Raw genomic sequence first — 20917 nt, forward strand, 5'->3', positions numbered from 1 at the left:
CCTTGCTTTATATATATTAAACACATGTGAATCTTCTATTTCTTCTGTAATCCCTGAGAGTGCCTGGTTTCTGGGCTCTGGACACGACTTTGCTCCAGAAGCCCTGGGCTGCCAAGACTCTACCAGGTTTTTTTTGCCACCAAGGCTGGCCTCAGCCATGGACCCCACTCCTGGTCTGGCGGCCTCACCTCCCGGCTGGGCATGACTTCCCGGCGCTTGAGGCCGGTGGGTAGTAGGGCAGGAAGAGGCTCTCGGAGGCACAGCTCCTCATGGCACCGTACGTGTGGAGCAGCAGCCGTGGGAAGCGGGCCGTGAAGTACTGGACGAAGCTGTCGGGGACATGGCCGAGTGCCTGCTGGACCTCCGCCGGGAGCTCCCTGTAGTGGTGCTTCTGGAGGAATGGCGAGAGGGCCCTGCTTAGCCATGACCAGGATGCCCTGTGACCCAGGCCCCACGCAGACCCTAGAGCACACCTTGTTCCTCAGAGCACGGAGCAGGTCTCGCACTGACGTCCCCTTATATGTCCGGAACCGTCTCAGATCTGTGGGCAGGAAACTCTGGCAAGGCTGCCCCCACTGGATTCCCCTTCCTCTGGCAGCCCCAGCCCAAGGCCGGCCTCTACCTGTCTGGAGCGGCACAGAGATGTGCTTGTGCCAGTCGCCCCGGACCACCGCGGAGCCCCCCGCCTCCAGCGCCGCCACCAGGGGCCCTCGCTCAGACTCCTTCTCCAGCCAGTCGCTGACGTCCTAGGATCCAACAGAGCTCTTGAGCCTTATGACCAGTTTCAGAGGCCAAGGCCCAGGAGTGTACTATGGCTTGGGGGAGCAAAACGGCAAAAGCTTCTTGATTTAGGAAAGGATTGTTGCCCCTCGAGTACAGCTTCCCAGTGCCTTGTCTCCATGTTACCTGCTAGGTCTTCATCAACCAGTGAGGTAGGTACTCTTGTCCTCATTTTACAGATGAGCAAGCAGGCTCAGAGGCACCAAGTCCCTTGCTCAAGGTCACACAAGTGGGATGGGCTATCTGGGTACCATTGTAGCATGGGTGACAACTAGGGTTGAATGGCATGGCGCATGTGTTATGGGGGGCTGGGGGGTTGGGGGTAGGTAGGGGTGTGGGGTGGAGCCTGGGGCTGGGAAGTCTGGTTGTGAGCAGACCGTGGAGGGCCGGCATGGCATCGTATAGGTGCCTAGGCCCAAGTTTGGTTCATAGAAGGAGCTGGGCTTTCTGGAACAGGCAGACAAGTCTCTTCCCAGCCACTCTGGATTTCTCTTTATCACTCAGTACCCAAACTTGGGGCCATCCCCAAGACTTCCCTCTGACCTGGAAGAACTGGAGCTGCTTGGCTCTGCTCCAGAAGAAGGGGTGGGCTAGCACCTGGTGAGCCAAGGGGCGGGCCTGGGGCAGGGGGCTCAGCATGGCCTCCACCAGGTTCCTGGCAACCACCTTGTCTGTAGGGGCAAATGGAGAGTCGGGGGGGATGGCTTCAGGCCCGCCCAGCCCCATGCCCTGCTTCCTCCATTCCCTGCCAGGCCCCATCCCCCCTCACCATGTGCCTCTTCCTCCAGGTGAGTCAGGCTGGGAGTCCCTGCAAGGATGTTGGCCTGGCGATAAAGACTCTCTCCAAAAGGGTGGCTGCCACCAGAAAGCACGTAGTAGAACACACAGCCTGCAGAGAAGATGTCCACTGCGCTTGTCTGGGGGCCAGAGAGACCAACATGAGGAGGCAGTCTCTGCTTCCGGGAAGCCTGCCAGATTCAATTCTCCCACAAGCTGTTATGTTAGCCAAGGCTTTGGTTCAGACTAGAACTCAAGGATGCTTCCTGAGCACCATCTCCTCGACCTGAGACCTCCCGCCTTCTACACCACTGGAAAGGGCCCACGGTTTTTGTCCAAAATCTTTGCCCTCCTGAGCTGCTAGTGCACGTGTGCAAGCTGCATTCCTCCAGGCCTACATAGCAGGTAACAGAAGCGAGTGAGGCTGACCGGGTGTGAGGGAATGAAGCGGCAGTGAGACCTTATGGTCTCCAGGGGACTCTCCCATATGCAGAGCTGTGATTTTTCCAAAGGATCCAAAATCAAGATTGTTATGTGGAATTTCCCAAAAGTTAAAATACTGGCCACTAATTAAAATCTGTACAAGTTCATAACATCAGATCCTTTAGTCCTTGGGTCTCCGGGTGGCCACTTCCTGCTTTCTCATGATTTAGACGTGGCTTTGCCAAGCGACTGACCTTTCCTGCGCTCTCATCTGTGTGCACGATTTTATCTTCCACCCACACACTGACAACTCAGAAATCCATAATCCTGGGGCTTCTGGGGGTCAGACACTTCTCTGGGCTTCAACTATATTTGTTCCTCTGGTGCTCCCCAAACCCTGGACACCAGTGGTTTCCCCTGGCTACCTATTAGAATCACTTGCTCCAGGCTAGTCTGGTCAGAATCACTGGATGTGGGGCCTGGGCTTCTAACTCTCTTAAGGTTGCCAATGATTCTGCAGCACTATGCAGACTGAAAACCCTTTTCTAGCTCAGGATTCCTTAACCCTCGTACTATTGACATTTGGGGCCGGATGCTCCAACACTGCACCTCCCTACAACAAAATATGGGGCACTGTCCTGTGCATTGTAGGATGTCTAGCAGCATCCCAGGCCGCTACCCACCAGATGACTGGTTCCCCTGCCAGGTGTGACAACCAAGAGTGTCTCTAGACAGTGCCCAATGCCCTCTGGACAGTGAAATAGTCCCTGGATAAGAGCCACTGCTCTAGGTAAGAAGGGATGAACTACGCCACTTTGCAGATGAAGAAATAGGCTTGACCACAGCAGGAGAGGCATGGGGCCAGGGAAGGACTCACAGGACTGTCAGAGGGCAGGAGCTGTAGGAGCTCGGGGGCCATCCAGCCTTCCGTGCCGGGGATGCCCGAGCGGAGGCTGAAGCTATAACGGCCAGCAGGCAGCTTCTTGCAGAGGCCGAAATCTGAGAGCACCACCCTGCCTGTGCCATCAGGGCCATCAGGCCCAGCGATGAGGACGTTGGCCGGCTTCAGGTCCCGGTGCACTAAGAGCAGAGCAGAGCTGAGCAGGGCTGTGGGGAAAAGCAGGGCTAGGGCTGGAGGGCAGGGTGGAAGCAGAGGCAGGGGCAGGGCCTACCTATGTGTAGGGAATGCAGGTGTGCCAGGCCGGACATCAGCTGCTGCAGCGCCATCAAGGGCGTCAGGCCCCAGCGCTCCAGCTCTGGTTTTTCCACGTACTGAAGAGGGGACAGAGCACCACTGTGCAACCTGGGACCCCCGCCACCACCGCCCCGCCCGCGAGCTCTGGCTTACCTCCTGCAAGGAGGCCCGGCAGAGTTCTAGGGCAATGTAGTGGAACTGGGGTCCCCGCTCGGTACAAAAGTAGCGGAGCACATTGGGGTGCCTGTCCGATTCCTGCAGCAGCTGGACCTCCCTCCGGACCAGGCCAAAGCATTCCCGGAGCAGCCGCTTCACAGCCACTGCCCGCCCCTCCAGCTGGCCCCTGGGGAGTTCAGAGAAGGAAGAGTCGAAGGAAAAGGCTCCTTTCTGTACCCGTCTCTGGGAGCCTCTGAAAGACTGGCCCCGCCGAAGGACCCCCAAAGTGCTGTGAGAGTCACATGTCCAGCCCAGCTTCTGGTTACCTACTCACCGGAAAACGAACGTCCCACCTGCCCCCCGGCCCAGTACGTCTTTGGGGTTGAAGGAAATCTTGCCCACCACGGTAAGCTGCTCAGCTGAGGGGAGAGGAGAGGCACAGTCTCAGGGGGCGGCCGCTCAGTCCAGACCCACCACCGCCTCCACCTTTCTCTGGTCTCCCACCCTTCATGCCCAGCCTGGGGCTGCCGCTTGCTTGTGTGTGTTTGGGAAGTGACTTAACCTCTGTGCCCTCGGCTTTCTCATTTGTAAAGTGGGACGCGTGTTGATGATCCCACACAGCGTGACGATAGATTACGCTGCTCTCATCTGTGTGCACGATGGCTGCTATATTATCTTCCTTATCCTTCTCCCTCTTCTGGCATTTTCTGCCCATATTTCTTTCTTTAATTCCTCTGCCACTCTCTCCACCTCCACCAGTTAATAACAAACCCTTTTCATTGAGGAATTGGCTTCAGATAGGAAGGTGGGCTTGGCAACTGTCAGTATGGTGAGGGTGAGTGCAGTTCCAGGAAAGGCTGACCCCCCAGGATAGGACAGAGCAGCAACGGGCATTTGGACGCAAAGCTGTCCCAGAGTTTGTTCTAGGGGACCAGGGAGCCCCCAGAATGCCTTGGTTTCCTAATAAGAAGGATGGGGTTGGTGCAGGCAGGCAGAGGTCTATAGGCTTGGACAGTTATTGCTCTTCCCTTTGGGTAGCTTGTGAGACACCCCTCACAACGACCCATGCATGTCTGGCCAGGCTGTGCCCTGCTCAGCTCCAAGGGACATCATGCATACAGATAAACATACATTGTGCCCCAAGAGTTGTACAGTGTGGTAGCCCCGAGAACACTCTACTCTGGAAGGGCTGCCCACTTCTGTTTCTGCATCTAGCTCTAGGAAAAGCAAATGAGAATCTGCACCAAGATCAGTGAGAAAAGTACCGAGCTGTTCCTTAGCATTGCTCTGGATTATTTTAGGAAAACTTCACTCTCATCCCTCAAGATACAGGCAGTAACGTAGATCTGTGTACCCGGAACCCTCAGGAGTGGCTGCACTCAGGGCCTGGAGACACAGATGGGAAGCTCAGAAGGCAGGGACGGAGCTGCTGGGCTCTGACGGACTCTGGTGGTGAGGGGCGAATGGAGCACAATCTCAAGAAGAACAATAGGGTGCTTAGACGAGAGCCATTTTGGGAAAAGATGGAGTGTGGCCTGTCTGGGGAAAGATCCAACTCGAGTCTGAAGACCAGGAGACGAGTGTTTCAGGGTGCAGGGAGTGAGTATTAAGGGAACCCCCCCCCAGGGCCAGTAAAATGACAAGAGCTGCAACCCCTTGGGGCTCAGGCACCTTTGCAGGTACGGTGGGTACCTGCGAGAAGAGCCAGCCCCTCAGGAAGGGGAGCTGCTCTGTCTATGCAGCGGCAGGGTAAATAGAGTGGATGTGGGGAGCAGCACCGAAGCATCAGGCCAAGAGTGGGGCGGACTTCAGCCTGAGTTAAGGGGACAACAGCATGAGGCAGTGGTTTGAGCAGAGATCAGGAGGTGCCAGCAGCAGCTCATGCAAAGGACTGAAGGCCAGTCCAGCCCAGAGCCAAAGAAGTAGGAGAAATAGCCTGGCTGACCAAAAAGAGCATGGAAAAGGCCCCCTGGGGCCATCCTCAGATACTAGGGGGAGCTTGAAAGGGCTAGTTAATTTATAAGGTCTAATTGACAAAAGAGAAATGTTTAAAAGTAAAAAGTCCTAAAGAGAGAAACAAAGGAAAAAAATTAGACTTAGGTAATTTACTGGTACCAGCACCAACTATGATGTTAAACTAACACAAATATTATTACCGTCACCTAAGACTGATTTAATAATAATGATACCGGTAACTTCTCATAATGAGGTGACACAGTGAGGTGGGTGTTGTTACTCCCATTTGACAGATGAGAAAATCAAAGCTCAGAGGAGGAAGGCAACCTGTCAAAGTGAACAGCTAGTGGAGTTAGATCTATACCCAGTTCTGTCTGTGCTGGAGAGTCCTTGAAGGTAACAAAGAATGATGGCAGACATTTCTAGAGTGCTTAACTCTAGGAGGCTGTAACTTCTAAGAGGCTGTAAATCCTCTCTTATTACTCAGGCTTAAGCACTGTACTATAGTGACTTCTAATAAACAACTTTGAAGCTAAATCTGCCCCATCTTTTCTCTGTGCCTGACTCTGCCCTTTCCTGTTCACTTAAGCTCACCTTCTGGTTCTTCGACTGCCTGGGCTTGCTCTGAGGGGCTTGGAAGGCTCTTCTTCTGGCCCTGGGGGGTGGCCCCTGATGGTGGGGGCTGAGCATTCTGTGAGATGTGAGGATGGTCTGCTGGTGCCAAGAGGGTCTGCTGCTCCTTCTCCACCAGCTGTTGCTGCTGAAATACAGGGCACAAGAGGACTCAGCCGTGGTCAGGTCCTGCTGTGGTGGTGGCCAGCAGTCGTGCCTGAGACAACCTGGCACCAGACCAAGAACATACAGAACATAGTAGCAGAGGCCCAGGGAGCTGCTGGGAGAAAGACAGGGGATAGAATCAGAGCTGGGTGAGAGAGAGAGCTACTGAGTGGTCTTGGAGAGGAGGGGCAAGGTTCCCCCAAGGAAAACCTTAAGACGGATTTGAGGTCAGGGGTGATAGACCTACCTGCCTCATTAGGAAAATAATCCATCCTCCCAGGAGGACAGCAGTGAGGCTAGCTGCCAACAGGTCTTGGGGTCCCAGCCCTGGATACAAGTCTGGGGTTTTCTCTTCAGGATGCATCTCCAGGTTCCAAGGTTTCTCACGGCTCAGGCTCAGGAGCTGAGGACAAAGGAGCTTTCACTCTTAGCACACTATGGAAACCCTAACCCTTCTACTATAGAAACCCTAACCCTTCTCCATCACCCAGTATGATGCCGGGCAGGAGTCTGGGTGCTCTCCATGGTGCTGAAGCATCATGGTGTCCCAGGAGCATGGTCTTCCAAAACTAGCTGGTGACCAGCATCTGGGGCGACTGGGGGTAGGAAGCTTTGGCATCACTAAAAAACACAGATACTCTTGGGAAATCACCAAAAAATTCAGATATCCATCTCCAGTTCAGTGGGGACTGAGTGGGCTTCCCAGTTACTCTAACAAGCAACCAGATTTGAGAATTACTGCTCCACCTCATGGCTAGGGTTTTTCAAAAAGTTTGTTTGTTTGTTTGTTTTTGTTGTTGTTGTTGTTGTTTTTCCTTCCATCCTTCTTCTCTTTTTTTTTTTTTTTAAAGATGTATTTGTTTATTTGAGAGTGAAAGAGAGTGGGGTGGGGGTAGGGGCAGAGGGAGAGGGAGCAGGTCATGGCTGTTCTAACCCTGAACCACTAGTGATTCTTGCCCAACCCTCTCCCAGTAGAGCATGGTCTTGTAGTTTTTCTGTTTACATTTCCTTGAGAAATATTCTGTAATTTATACACTGAGAAATTAGAACTGTGATCCTTATTTCACAATTTAGATAACCAATATCCTTTGATACTTCTAATAGGTTTCTGGCAATAACAACATATATGTATGTTTTTCTTCCAGGAGATTGTGTGATGTCAGTTGACCCACGCCCAGATGTACTCCTAGAAGCCTGAGGGAAAGGTCCAATAGCTGCCCTCCCAACCTGCCAAGCCCCCCAGCCCCACCATGTCCTCTGCCCTTCCAGCACTGACCTCCAGGAAGAGGGTGGGGGCCTGTGTGTCTTCTGAGAGTCTGTTCTCAGCAGTCCCACTCTGTGGGGTGGGATGCACCCTCAGCATGGTGGTATGCAGGACTGGGGGTGGCTCATGGTATCCTAAGGGGCAGAGCAAAGGTCAGCTGGCTGAAGGTGACATCAGCCTTCCAGCTCAGAAGCAGGGCTCATAGGCCCTTCATCTACTCAAAATTTGAGCCAGGAGAATCTCACCGATGAGCAGCCACTGGCTAGGAAGGGCTATACTGCCTGAGGGATATCTGACAGCAGTGCTAGGTGAGCCCTTCCGCTCTCCTGAGACTTGGAGTGTCACTTCTTCTGTGGTGGGGCCATCCATGGGGGCCAGGGTCAGTCCACGAGGCTGTGGCAGAAGATAGAGAGTCATGAAGGAGCTCCTCTCCTACCCCATCCCCTCTTTCCAGCCCCCTCAGAGACCCCTTCTTACCACTAGGGCCACCCCTGTATGAACCAGTGCTTTAGAAACATAGAAGCCAGTTTCATCCTTCCCCACGTACAGTGTCATCCTAGTGAGGGGGAAGAGAAAGGGGAGAAGGATGAGTGATGGTGGTGGGTAGTTTCAGTTCCCACTGTACCTGTGTCTTTGTGTTGTACTCTCCAACACTGACTCTGGGCTTACCCATGTGACTTGCTTTGGAGAATGAGACAATAGCAAATATATCATAAGCAGTGACTTGAGAAGGGCTCAGCTAGCCTGCTGGGGCACAAGAGGACCTCATTTGACACACCCTAGGCCAAATATTCCACCAATTATGATAGAGTTGAAAGAGGTCATCTTAAACTATCCAGACTCAGCCAAGCCACCAGATTTCCCACATCAGAAAACCACCCAGCTGACTCACAGCATCTTGAAAAATAACTAATGTTCATTGTTTTTAAGCTCTAGGTTTTGGGAGTACTTTGTTATGTGGCAGAAGCTAACAGATACAAACTCTAGAGTCACGATTTCTAAATCTGTGTCTAGCCCAGACCTTTATCAAGAGCTCAGTTTTCTAAGTATCTTGGCACTTCATTCCTTACATCCCCTTCCTCCTCTAGAGCTCCCTACTTCTGAAAAGGACAGCACTTATGTGCTTCTAGAAACCTGAGCACTTGCTCACAGACCTTGATTCCTTGCCCACAACCGCCAAATTCCCTGATCACCAAATTCTTACTGTTTTTCCCCTTTTATATCTCTTACTTTCCACTCATTTCCATTTCTAGCATTTCCACCTTATTCCAAAGGGCCTTCATCTCATGTCTGAACTAATGCAGTATTCTTTTTTTTTTTTTTTTTAAAGATTTTATTTATTTATTTGACAGAGATCACAAGTAGGCAGAGAGGCAGGCAGAGAGAGAGAGGAGGAAACAGGCTCCCTGCTGAGCAGAGAGCCCGATGTGGGACTCGATCCCAGGACCCTGAGATCATGACCTGAGCCGAAGGCAGCGGCTTAACCCACTGAGCCACCCAGGCGCCCCACTAATGCAGTATTCTATGCATGGACACTTCCTTGCTCTACCACTCGATGATGTTCTCCACACTGCAACCAGAGTTGTCTTTCTAAAATGAAAAGATGATCTAATCACTTTTTTGCTTAAAACCATCCAATGTCTTTTCCTTAGCCTTAGGAGAAAATGTCCAAACATTTCAATGATCCTACAAGATCCCTGCTTAACACCCTCTGACCTTATTCCATGCTCAGGTCTATGTTCCAGACTTATTTAATTTCTGTTCCCTGGCTGCCATGTGCATGCTCGGTTTCACTCTCTCTCGCTCTCTCTCTCGCTTTCTACTCATCCTTCAGGTTTCAATTTAGATGTCCTTTCTTCCAGGAAGCCTTCCAGGACTGCCTCCTGCCCCCAGTCTCAATTTAGGTAACCTTCCTATACATTCCCATGGCAAATCTATACTTCTCTTTTATCATTCTCTATCATACCTATTACGATTATCCTCTTACACACCCATCTTCCACAATAGACTGTAAGATCTCTGTAGGTAAGAACACAGGCTGTATTATTGTACTTCCAGAGCCTGACAGGTAACTAATACACAGTAAGTGCTCAATTAATATTTGTGTACTGAATGAATGGATGATCCGTTATTTTCCCAGCCTGTCTCTTTGTCCCCTAAGATGGGGACTCTAAAGCATTCAGTACTGTAGGGAAAGGGAAAAGTGCCTTTAACAGTCACTAAGGCACAGCACCTGCCACACAGAACAAGCACCATCCATTCACTGGAGTGGAGACCCAGAGGCCCCCTGTAGGCCAATTTTGCCCTAGAGTTGGCAAATAGAAGGCGATCCCAAATGTCCTGGGGACACTGTGGGGGGTACTGGGCACTGATTATTTGCCAATCAGTTTTGTAAATAACCAGTTTGAAATATTTTGGCTCCTGGTTCAGCTGTATAGGTGTGTCATGCTTAAACATCCAATCCGCCCAGGGGGCTCCTCCCCAGTCCCCAGGGATGGGCACCTACAGGAGTGGAGTGTCTGAGGTGGAAAAGTCAGTAGCTGTGTCCCGAGGGCCTGAGGCAGGCAGTCGGATGTGGCCCCAGCGGAGGGCGAGGAAATGCAGGGTGTCCCGAGCCAACGTGAGGTGGGGCAGCTGGCGCAGGCTGTCCTGGTGCCAGGTGTAGATTCCCATCACTGGCATGCCCAAGTCCTGTGTCCACAGCACCACCCCGCTTCCTGGGTCCACAGTGAGCAGGAGGCCCATCCCGCAGGATGCCAGGTGGCTCATGTCTGCAAGAAAGACCCCAGGGAGGTGTGGGCAAGAGCTCTGACCTGAGGCATCTCAGAGCATCTTGGGGGGTGGGGGGAATTCCTCGGAGGGTAGGCCATCAGGAGGGCACCCACATGTGTGGGGGTCAGGTGAGTTCCCCTGGAGGGTTAGAAGGACATGGGAAGCTCAGTCAGAGTGTATCGGGTCACCTTGATCCATCAGGGGATCAGTCAGGGTCAACCGGGGAGCTATGTAAGATATGGGGGTCAGACAGGGTCCTCCAGAACTGACTTAGGTGTGTGACTCAGTCCAGGTCACTTGAGAGAGGTCACTTAGAATGTGGAGTAGTCAGCCATGGTCTGATTGAGGTCACCCAGGAGATGATCAGGTGGTCTGGAGGCATGTGGGTCACTTGGGAGTCGTGTTGGGTGAGAAGGGGAAGAGTCAGGGGCCCTGGGGGTGTCAGTTGGGGTATGTTATGGTTACTTGTGTGGGTTCCGTGCAAAATGAAGTCGGGGTAAAGGGTGGCTTGGGGACCCCTGTAAGGTCACCCAGGCCATTGGATGGGATGGTAATGATATCAAGGGGGTGGTCAGAATTACCCGGGGGAGGTTAATCTTGGGGGAGTTCACTTAGGGTCATCTCTTGGGAGTTGTTCAACTTTGAGGGTCAGTGAGGACCCATCAGAGTGTTTGTGGGTTGCTTGGGGTCACTCAGGACAACAGGGGCCACACAGGGTTACCTGGCTTAGCTCCTTTGGAGTATGGAGTGAGGATGTTAAAGACAGCCGGCTCGGGGTAAAGGAGGGTCTGGCTGTTGAGGGGGGTCACTTAGGGTCGTCCACGAAGGGCGTGTCATTCAGAATGTGGTGAGGCTTGGTAAGTGTTCCCTGAATCGGAGAACTTGCTCAAAAGCTGGAGCCAGGGAAAGGCAGCACTCACATTTTCCAGGCAAGCTGTCCATAGGGGGCGCCGAGTAGCGTCGGTAGGTCGTGTTCCAGCGCAGGGCCGGGGTCCGGTGGTCGTGCATGGTGACTGTGTACTCTGCGAATGCCCAGAAGCAGGGTGACCACCGGATGCCTGTGCAATATCCCTCCCACACCCACCCCAGGGAATGTCATTGTGCACCCGTCCTGGAGGCCAGAGTCTGCAAGGATCACAATCTGTCTGGGTCACCGCTGTCCCCTCAGCTCAGGGCAATGTTTGCAGACTGACTGGGCAGGATTCAACTTGGAAAGCAAATGCCAGGCACCACTGGGACATGACTCACGTGTTCGGCCAATGTAGAGGCGTGGGGTAGAGGGACCCTCTGTGGTCAGTGTCATCTGTGTCTTTCCTGACTCAGGGTCCACCACAAACCAGGCATCCTGCTTCCGGCCTATGGAGGTGGAAAGTGGCCCAGCCCTCAAGATGGCCTGGGACAGGGTGTGCTACCTGCTGTCCTATACCCAGCTGTCCCCCACTCCCCATAACGAGGTCCTCTCCTGGACCTGGACCCTCGGGCTGGAGAGATGCTCCCTCGGGCTGGAGAGATGCTTACCCGTGTAGAAGACGCCATCAGAGCTGCGACACGGGGAGGCGTGAACCAGCTCAGGGATGGTGAAGGGCAGCCTCTGAGAAGGAACATTTCCAGGAAAGAGAAAGAGCAGAAAAACACGTACAACCTGTTCACTAGAGGCAATCAGTATCATTTTCATTTCCCAGAGAGTGTCAGTAACTTGGCTGTTGTCACACAGCACGCTTCCGATGGGATAAAGTTCTAACAAACATTCCACCCCATTCCCTGGGACAAATCCAGAGTGCTATTCGATAGCCCCCATCAGAGTCCTGCTGTGGAAGACGAATGCCTTCTCTCCCCTGTGTGCATGTCCCTTTGTAAGGTGACCTGTCAGCCATGTCCATAACCAAGTGGAATCTATCTCTTCACCGCTTGACTCTGCACTTGGCCACAGGACTTGCTTTGGCTGGCAAGACGTTAGCGAAGGTGATACAAGCAAAGTTGGACACGGGTTTGTGCACTGGCCTTGCCCTTTCTCTGGTTCCCTTGTTGCTACCACGTGGACAGCCCAAGCTCTCCTGATGAGATGAGCGATGCCTGGCCCAGCTGTCCCTCTCAGAAGCCTGCCGACCGCCAACCAACTGTCAGAAAGACAGCCATCCAGCTGACCACAGACGCCGGAGCAAGCTCAGTCAAGACCACCCAGCGGAGTCCAGCCAAAACTGATCCCACAAAATGGTGAGTTAAATCAACGGCTGGTATTTTTAAGCCATTGAGTTTCAGGGTGACTATTTATTTGGTAAAAGCTAACTGATGGAAGTTTCCCCCTTGAAGCCCCCAGCGTTCTGAAGAAGCCCTGTAATGCCCTCAGGGGCCTGACAGTCTGCTGCTCCCACCACCCCCTTTCAACAGGTGCCTCTGGACAGCCTTCCCATAATGCCCTCTGCAGGAGGCCCTCTGCAGAGAGCCCCCTGCAGGACCCTCAGACACCAACCATGCAGCCCCCTCAGTGCTCCAGCTAACAGAAGCCCAGGCTCTCTCTCTACCCCAAACACCGTAGGAAACACACCATTAATCCCTGTTGTTTCTGGGTCCCCAAGACGTACAGGCTGCCATCAGCTGGGTCTGAGAGAAAGGCTGTCCTGTGGGGCAGAGGAGAACAGGGGGAGAGTTAGACACACATCCCCTGGGTTCATGGATACCCCAGTTCCTTCCACCTTCCCAGCTAGTAGGAGCCCACCCTGTGGGAGGCACCACAGAGCTCCACAGCCAAACTCTTCCCTTCCTTCCAACATAACCCCCATGCCCACTCCACCCAACTCCCTCCACACAACCGTGGCTTCCGCATCTCCCAGACCCCCTCTCCTTCAAAGACCGCGGGTTCACTTACTCGGTGACATACATTGGCCCCTGGATGACGGGATCTGCAGGCACAGGGACATGAAACATGAGTAACCTCTTCCAACTCCCCGCTGATAAGCCTAGCTCCTGTTCATTGTGTGCTTAAGTGTGAGCCAGACACCGAGCCAAACATCCGTCTGCATGTAATTTAATCCTCCCAAAGAGCTCTGTAGGGTCATCACCCTTGGCCCTGTTTTATGGGTGAGGACATGGAGGCTCAGAGAGGGGAAGTGTCTTTCCCAAGGCCACACAGCTGGGAAGTGGTCCAGTTGCCTGCAGACACCGGCTTATTGGATTCTAGATCCCAGAAACTTATCTTCTACGTCACAGGTCCAAGGAAGGAAGGGGATTGCCCCCTGCTCACCATCCTTCAGTGTCCACTTCAAGTCCCCCGTCTGCTTGCTCAGTGCGTGGAGGCTTCCGTCCAGGGTGGACACTAGCAGGAGGCTCTCTGGCCTGAGGGTCTGGACCTGAAGTGGGAAACAAAGTCACCTTCTCGCAGAAGGGGACAGACAAAGAAGGAAGCATGACTGGCTCCCCCCTTGATGGGAGCTGGGGGGCTCTCTAAAGTCCCTCCCCTTCCCCACCACTCAATGCTTTCTGGTTTTCTAGAGAAGACTGGGGGCCTTTATGAGAGGACTTCACAGCCTCCCAATAAGACCAGTGCTCTTGTCCCCAGCACTGTGTAAGAGACTAAGACTTATACAGGGTAGGTAATGAGCCTAAGACCACACAGAACGGGTACTTAAACCACCAAGTCTCTGATTACAGGGCCTGGTCCCCTACTCATTTGCCACACTGTCTGGCTCTCTTGGGATGACCCCTTTCTGCCTCCCCAGACCAATCCAGCTGCTTTTGGTGCCAGGCCCTAGGGGTCCTCTGGACCAAGGCTTGGGGGCAGCCAAGGGAGGGAGGGCTGGAGCTCCCTTGCATCGGGCCCCTGCTGGGCTAACTCACCTGCTCTAGCCCCTCCTTGAGCAAACAGGGTGAGGCTGAGTGCCCAGCAGGAACCCTAACATCCGGGTGGCCCAGCCACACCCCTGCAAAAGCCACATCCTGCTCCGGGACCCTCAGGTTTGGAGCTACGCCAGTGGTTTTGGTGGTGAGCTGGAAAACTGCCTCTTAGCCCCTCTCTTTTCGCAGCCTGTTTTCTGGTCTGAGAAGAAGCTGCAGACAGCTTGCCCACAGCTGAGGTGGGTTGACCATCCTCATGCCTACACATTTGTTTTTGATTAGCTAACCATTTTTACAATTGGAACTATTTCCATTTTTTAAAATCAAGATTTCTAATTTTTCTCTTTTCTAGCTTTTCTCATTTTTTTCTGGAAACACCTGCTCTGGCCACCCTGGTCTCTCATTCCTACTCGGCAGTCACGGGTGGACCCAGAGCGGGATGCGGGGCAGGGGTCCGGCGTGAACAGCGAACCCACCACGATGCCGTCTGCCATTCTGGGGACTGCAGACTGAACACGTCGAGTTTATTCTGGGTGCCTTTGCCTTCTTCCTGCATTTCTGCACAACTGGACTCTTACCTGCGAGCAGGACAGGACCTGATCCCCACAACTCCTAGTTATTTATCCCCGATGTTCTGAACCCAGGGTCCAGGTGTGGATAAGGGAGACTGGCCACGAACCACCTGAATTTCTCGACAGAGGACACTTAAGTGGACCCTGTGTCTCCACCAGGGATCCCAGGACTTTTAGGAGGCCCCCCACCCAGTCCAGGCTGTTCTCTCCACCTGCACCCCCACACTGCAGAAGGGGGCACCTGTTCAGTGCCTTTCCACGCTGGCACATCTCTCCAGCTGGGTGTTTGTGGGGGCACCTGGCAAGCCCTCAAACCTAGGAGGCTTTTCCTGGCCAGGGTCTGATTTGAGGCCCTCTGGACCTGGAGGAGGGGAAGGCGCCTCCTGTGGCCTCACTCCCCACCCTCAACCCGATGGCTGAGCAGCTGCCCCCGCCCCCAGTCCGAGGCCCAGAACTTGGAGGTCCTGCAGCCGCCCCATGTCTCACCTGTGGCCCTGGAGACCGGAGCAGCGCCACGAGCTGGAGCAGGAGCCCGAGGCGGAGCGGGGGCCATGGGCCGCAGCCCCCAGCTGCACTCACCATGGCGGGTCCCTCAGCGCCTCCAGGGGACAGCAAGGACCCTGCCTAGGTAGGAGGAGACTCCACCCTGGGCTGGGCCACTTGGTACACAGTAGCCAGGGCGCACGCTCAGCTGGTGTCCCGCCCTTCCCCCTCACCCCCGCCCCACCTGCCCTTCCCATCACACCACAAGGGCACCCCCAGTCACTCTGCTAGAGAGAGAGTGCGGGGGAGGTTAGCCGCCGAGGCCATTCATGCAGATGGTCCCGCGCACGGAGTACTCTACCAAGCGCTCCGCATCCGTTCCCCGTAATTCAACGGTCCCAGCACTACCGATGGAAAAGCAGAGGCTGGGCACTGGAATTCAAGGTCAGACGTCTGCCCTCAGAGCTTGTGCTCTTTGTTACTGTGCTAGGACATCTTTCATTGAGAGACTGTGGAGTATGGATGAACTGATGGACTCATTCATTCAATAAATATTGACCTATTAAGCAGTCTGGGAGGCAGGAGAGATAGAGTACCTGTCTTTGCAGAACTCACAGTCTCCTATGCCTTCGACACCAGACAGGGCGGCATCCAGCACTCCTTGCTGTGGTGGTTCCAGTCCTCGCTGCAGGCAGACCTCCCCGACTTGGATCAGAGAGAGCCTGCAGGGATCCCATTAGCTGCCACGTTTGGGCTCATTCATTTCTCTTTCTTCTTGGTGTAAAAATCACTGCTGATCTGAGGATCATGCAGCTCGGCTTTGCCCGTCTCTGCCTCTGCCTCTCTGTCATCCCTGGCCCTCCTGGGCATGCCCCCACAGTCACAGAAGAGTTTGCTAGCTGGCCCACAGCCTACACCTCCACCCCAAATACGCCACCATCACCAGGGTCTTCAGTGTCACCTGCTGTGGCACATGCCCCAGACCCAAGCTGTGATTAACTCTCGATTTCCTTGGCTTGTCCAAGTAACCCCATCTTGCTAGGCTGGCACCCCCATCCCTCTGCTGCTCCAAGGATGGGCTGCTGAGAGCTCACAGGTGCCTGCTTTCTCCACAGACTTGCCCTTGGCTGACTGAAGCATCCTGTGCCCTCCTACCTGTGACTGACTGACATGGGGAAACAAAAGACTGGCCCCTTACCCTCAAGCTGGAACCAACTCTGAGGTACAATTTGGGTTGTGGAGGTCCCTGTCCTTCACTCACTCCCGTTCTCTTAGAGAGTTCTTCCCAGGGTGCAACCTCAGCTTGAGTCAGAACCCCTGCCTCAGGCTCTGTTTTTAAGAACCTACCTGATCTGAGGCACCTTGTCATCCCATTTTCATCAAATGCAGCCTTAGAAAACCCAACTGCCTCATGGCAAGAAGCCTCTTCTAGAAACGTGTACATCATAAAGTCTTTGGTTTACGTGGTTACTCCTTCAAGCTTAGCTGTTCCAATACTCCCAACTGGCCACGTGGTCCTAATTTCCTAACAGAAGTGATTGCTTGTCACTCTAGAAACCAGCCTGAGCTCCTGAGGGTGTGAATGAGCCCTCCTTTATGCTTTGTATTTTGTATACTGAACATCCGCTTTGAAATGTACATGGTGTTTGTTCTTCATGCTTGGATTCATAGTCATGTCTCATGCAAATCCATTCAATTTGCATAGACAACCTACAAATGAACCCAAATAAATCATTTGTGTGTGTGATGATATGAATAATGCACATTGTAGAGACTTTGTAACATTCAGGAAAATATAAATAGGAAGAAGAAAGTTCATTCATGGTTCCAGCTCCTGGAAACAGAGTACCTTTGTTAACATTCTGTCATAGTTCCTCCTGTGTTTTGTTTTTTTCCTATGCCTATATGCTTTAGGGGGCTACTGTGTTCCAACACTAATGATGTTTTCCTTCCCCCAGAGCTTCTTCTCCCCCCTGATAGCTCTTCTCTTCAGGCAAGGCTGCTCTGAATTTACTGCCTCTGAGAAGGAAAGAGGAGGGACAGAGAGAAAACAAAGCTTCTTTTAGCTTTTGTTTTTGAACACTTCAGAGCACCAACCTAGACCTGAGAGAATAAATAATGAGAGCAGAAAAGTGGAAAAGTCGCTCCCCAGGCTCAGAGAGAAGGAAAATAAAGAGGAGTAGGGGTGAGAACTTGCTAGAGCCTCGTCACCCAAGGACTGGCTCCCGTGTAGCTTTGTGGGATCAAGAGCAGAGGGGCTTTGTATCTGGAGAGGTAGTGAGCCCTGGAGACACCACATGCTGTGTCTGGGCAGACGGGGGGGTGTTGGGGAGGTTCCCACCGTCTAGTGTGATGTAGAGGTGGGAAAATGTTTTCCAAATGCCTGAGGAGGAGCTGGAGAGAGGGGGTGGGGGGAGGGAGTCTTTGTAAAGAGAGAGGAACAGGGGCGGTGGGTGGCTCAGTGGGTTGGGTGGCTGCCTTCTGCTCAGGTTGTGATCCCAAGGTCATGGGATTGAACCCCACGTGGGGCTGCTTGCTCAGCGGGGAGCCTGCTTCTCCCTCTCCCTCTGCTCCTAACCCTGCTTGTGCTCTCTCTCTCTAATGATTACATTAAAAATCTTAAAAAAAAAAAAAAAAGAAAGAAAGAAAGAAAGAAAGAGGAAGAATGCAGCAGAGACTAATAAGGAAAAGAGACCAGACCCAATGGCAGAGGCAAGACCACATGGCATCTCAGGAGATACCAGCTGGGATGGGCAATGATGATGACAAGGACTCAGTGCCCTCTTGCCTCTTGGCATTATGTAAACTCCATGGAACTTAAACCTACCCTGAAAAAGAGCCGGGAGAAAACAGATGGGGCTGAATTTCTTCCACCTGCCACAAAAGGAGCTTAAAATAAAAAGTAAAATTGAGTTATATAGAAATAAAGCTACATTTCTTCTCCAACATCAATTTGTGCTATTATGTGCTCCGCTTCTAGACAAGTATACATAAACCAATAGGCTTCCTCCATTCTAGCAAAAGAGGGGAGAAAACAGAATCAGTAATGGGTGAAATATTCTGAACATGATAGCAATAAAAAGAAAATGCTTAGGAATGAATTTAACTAGAAAGGCACAGGACCTCTATGAGGAAAACTATAAAGTTTAATGAAGGATATAAAACAGAAATGTGAACAAATGGAAAGATGCGACCCTGTGTGGGAAGATTTAACATAATTAAAATGTCAATTTTCTCCAAATTAGTTCCAAGTATAATGAAATTCTATTAACCCAGGGTTTTTAAAACTTGGCTAACAGGGCGCCTGGGTGGGTCAGTGGGTTAAGCCACTACCTTCAGTCAGGTCATGATCTCAGGGTCCTGGGATCGAGTCCCGCATCGGGCTCTCTGCTCAGCAGGGAGCCTGCTTCCTCCTCTCTCTCTCTGCCTACTTGTGATCTCTCTCTGTCAAATAAATAAATAAAATCTTTAAAAAAACTTGGCTAACATAAAGATCACATGCAAGAATAAATGCCTTAGAATAGTTGAAAAAAGTGTGAAAATAAAGAAAAATGGGAAGGGTGCTTATGTTACCCGCTATCAGAATACCTGATAAAAGTACAGAATCAATGTCATTTCCTCATGGGAACTGACAAATAGAGAAATATATCGGTTGGACCAAACAGAGAATCCATAAATATATATCAGTGTTTGGGAGAATTTAATAAATGACAAAGATGATATTTTAATTCAATGGGAAATTTATTTATTTTTAAGATTTTATTTATTTATTGGACAGAGAGAGAGAAAGTACACAAGCAAGGAGAGAGCAGAGGGAGAAGGAGAAGCAAGCTCCCCGCTAAGCAGGGAGCTTTACACAGGACTCGATCCCAGGACCCTGAGATCATGACCTGAGCTGAAGGCAGATGCTTAACCGACTGAGTCACCCAGGCCCCCCTCAATGGGAAATTTAGTAAGTGCCTTGGCATTAATATTTACATATCAGGAAGAAAGTAAATCTCTCTCTCTCTCTTTCTTCCTCTTGGATTTGCATTTTTTAAAAAAGATTTATTTATTTATTTGACAGAGAGAGATTACAAGTAGGCAGAGAGGCAGGCAGAGAGAGAGGAGGAAGCAGGCTCCCTGCTGAGCAGAGAGCCCAATGCGGGACTCGATCCCAGGACCCTGAGATCATGACCTGAGCCGAAGGCAGCGGCTTAACCCACTGAGCCACCCAGGCGCCCTTGGATTTGCATTTTTAAACACTGAAGTCTAGTTGACACAATGTTACATTAGTCTTAGGTGTGTGGTCCAGGGTTTCAACAACTCTTGTTCCTGGTGCTGTGCCACCTGCAAAGGGAGCTTCCATCTGTGATCTTTCTCTCTTTCTTTAACATACATTTGATTTTTCAGAGCTGTTTTAGATTCACAGCAAAACTGAGTAGAAAGTCCAGAGCTCTCCTATATATCCTCTGCTCCACATATTCATAAGCTACTCCTATTATCAACGTCCCCCACTAGAGGGGTACCTTTGTGACAGTCGATGAACCCACACTGACGTCACTACCATCCAACGTCCACAGTCTACACTGGGGGGGGGGGTCACACTTGGTTTGTACATGTTATGAGTTTGGACTAATGTATAATGGTATGTATCCACCATTAAAAAGTAATACAAAGTATTTTCACTGTCCTAAAAATCCTCTGTGTTCTGCCTATAATTCCCTCCCTCCTCTTACTTTTTTTTTTTTTTTAAAGATATTTATTTATTTATGAGAGAGAGAGCAAGGGGAAGGGCAGAGGGAGAGACAAGCAGACTCTGCACTGAGCATGGAGCCTGATGTGGGGTTTGATATCAGGACTGAGCTGAAACCAAGAATCAGACGCTTAACCCACTGAGCCAACCAGGTGCCCCATACTCTCTCCTCTTTAATCCTTGGCAACCACTGATCTTTTCACTGTCTCCATAGTTTTGCCTTTTCCAGAATGTCATATAGTTGGAATCATAGAGTATGCAACCTGTTCAGGTGGCCTTCTGTATTTTATTTTATTTTTAAAAAGTGTTTATTTATTTGTCAGAGAGCGGAGAGAGAGAGAGAGAGAGGCAGGCAGAGGCAGAGGGAGAAGCAGGTTCCCCGCTGAACAAGGAGCCTGGTTTGGGACTCTATCCCAGGATGCTGGGATCATGACCCAAGCTGAAGGCAGCCGATTAACTGACTGAGCCTCCCAGGCTTCCCTTCTTTATTTTATTTTTAAAAATATGTCATTTAGTAGGTGCCTGGGTGGCTCAGTGGGTTAAAGCCTCTGCCTTTGGGTCAGGTCATGATGCTGGGGTCCTGGAATTGAGCCCTGCATCAGGCTCTCTGCTCAGTGGGGACCCTGCTTCCCCATCTCTCTCTGCCTGCCTGTCTCTATCCCTACTTGTGATCTCTCTCTGCCAAATAAATAAATAAAATCTTTAAAATTTTTTTCATTTATTTATTTTGACAGAGAGAGATACAGCACTGGCAGGGGGAGTGGCAGGTAGAGGGAGAAGCAGGTTTCCTGCTAAGCAAGGAGCCCAATATGGGGCTCAATATCAGGACCCGGGATCATGACCTGAGCTGAAGGCAGAGGCTTAACCAACACCCCAGATGGTCTTCTCTAGTAATATGCATTTAAGTTTCCACCATGTCTTTTCATGGCTTGATAGCTTATTTTATTATTTTTTTTTAGCACTGAATAATATTCTTTTATCTGGAGGCAACACGGCTTATTTATCCACTTACACTGAAGGGCATTTTGATTACTTCTAGTTTCGGGAGTAATGAATAAAACTGCTATAAACACGCGTGTACAGGCTTTCAAGTAGATCTTGTCAATTTCTTATTAAAATACATCAAACTTACAGAAAAGTGTACAAATTGTGATCACACAGAGAATGCATCTATTTGACCCATACACGGATCAAGA

General features: G+C 51.4%; 1 protein-coding gene across 1 annotated transcript; it reads right to left on the reverse strand.

The window, feature by feature from the left end:
* Positions 1–90: 90 nt before the first annotated feature.
* ERN2 (endoplasmic reticulum to nucleus signaling 2) lies at positions 91–15236 on the reverse strand. Its single transcript, XM_059415138.1, has 22 exons — positions 14990–15236; positions 13342–13447; positions 12967–13000; positions 12646–12718; positions 11619–11691; positions 11349–11456; positions 11021–11122; positions 9835–10099; positions 7806–7884; positions 7574–7721; positions 7341–7462; positions 6312–6467; positions 5882–6047; positions 3666–3750; positions 3329–3518; positions 3153–3252; positions 2858–3060; positions 1550–1697; positions 1324–1451; positions 623–746; positions 474–541; positions 91–391 (listed from the first exon to the last, which is right to left on the reverse strand). The coding sequence occupies exons 1-22, from the start codon at positions 15083–15085 to the stop codon at positions 185–187; spliced, it is 2781 nt and encodes a 926-aa protein (XP_059271121.1). The 5' UTR covers positions 15086–15236; the 3' UTR covers positions 91–184.
* Between the last annotated feature and the right edge of the window lie 5681 nt (positions 15237–20917).

Source organism: Mustela nigripes, chromosome 11 (genome assembly GCF_022355385.1).
Source record: "Mustela nigripes isolate SB6536 chromosome 11, MUSNIG.SB6536, whole genome shotgun sequence".
NCBI classification, from domain to species: domain Eukaryota; kingdom Metazoa; phylum Chordata; class Mammalia; order Carnivora; family Mustelidae; genus Mustela; species Mustela nigripes.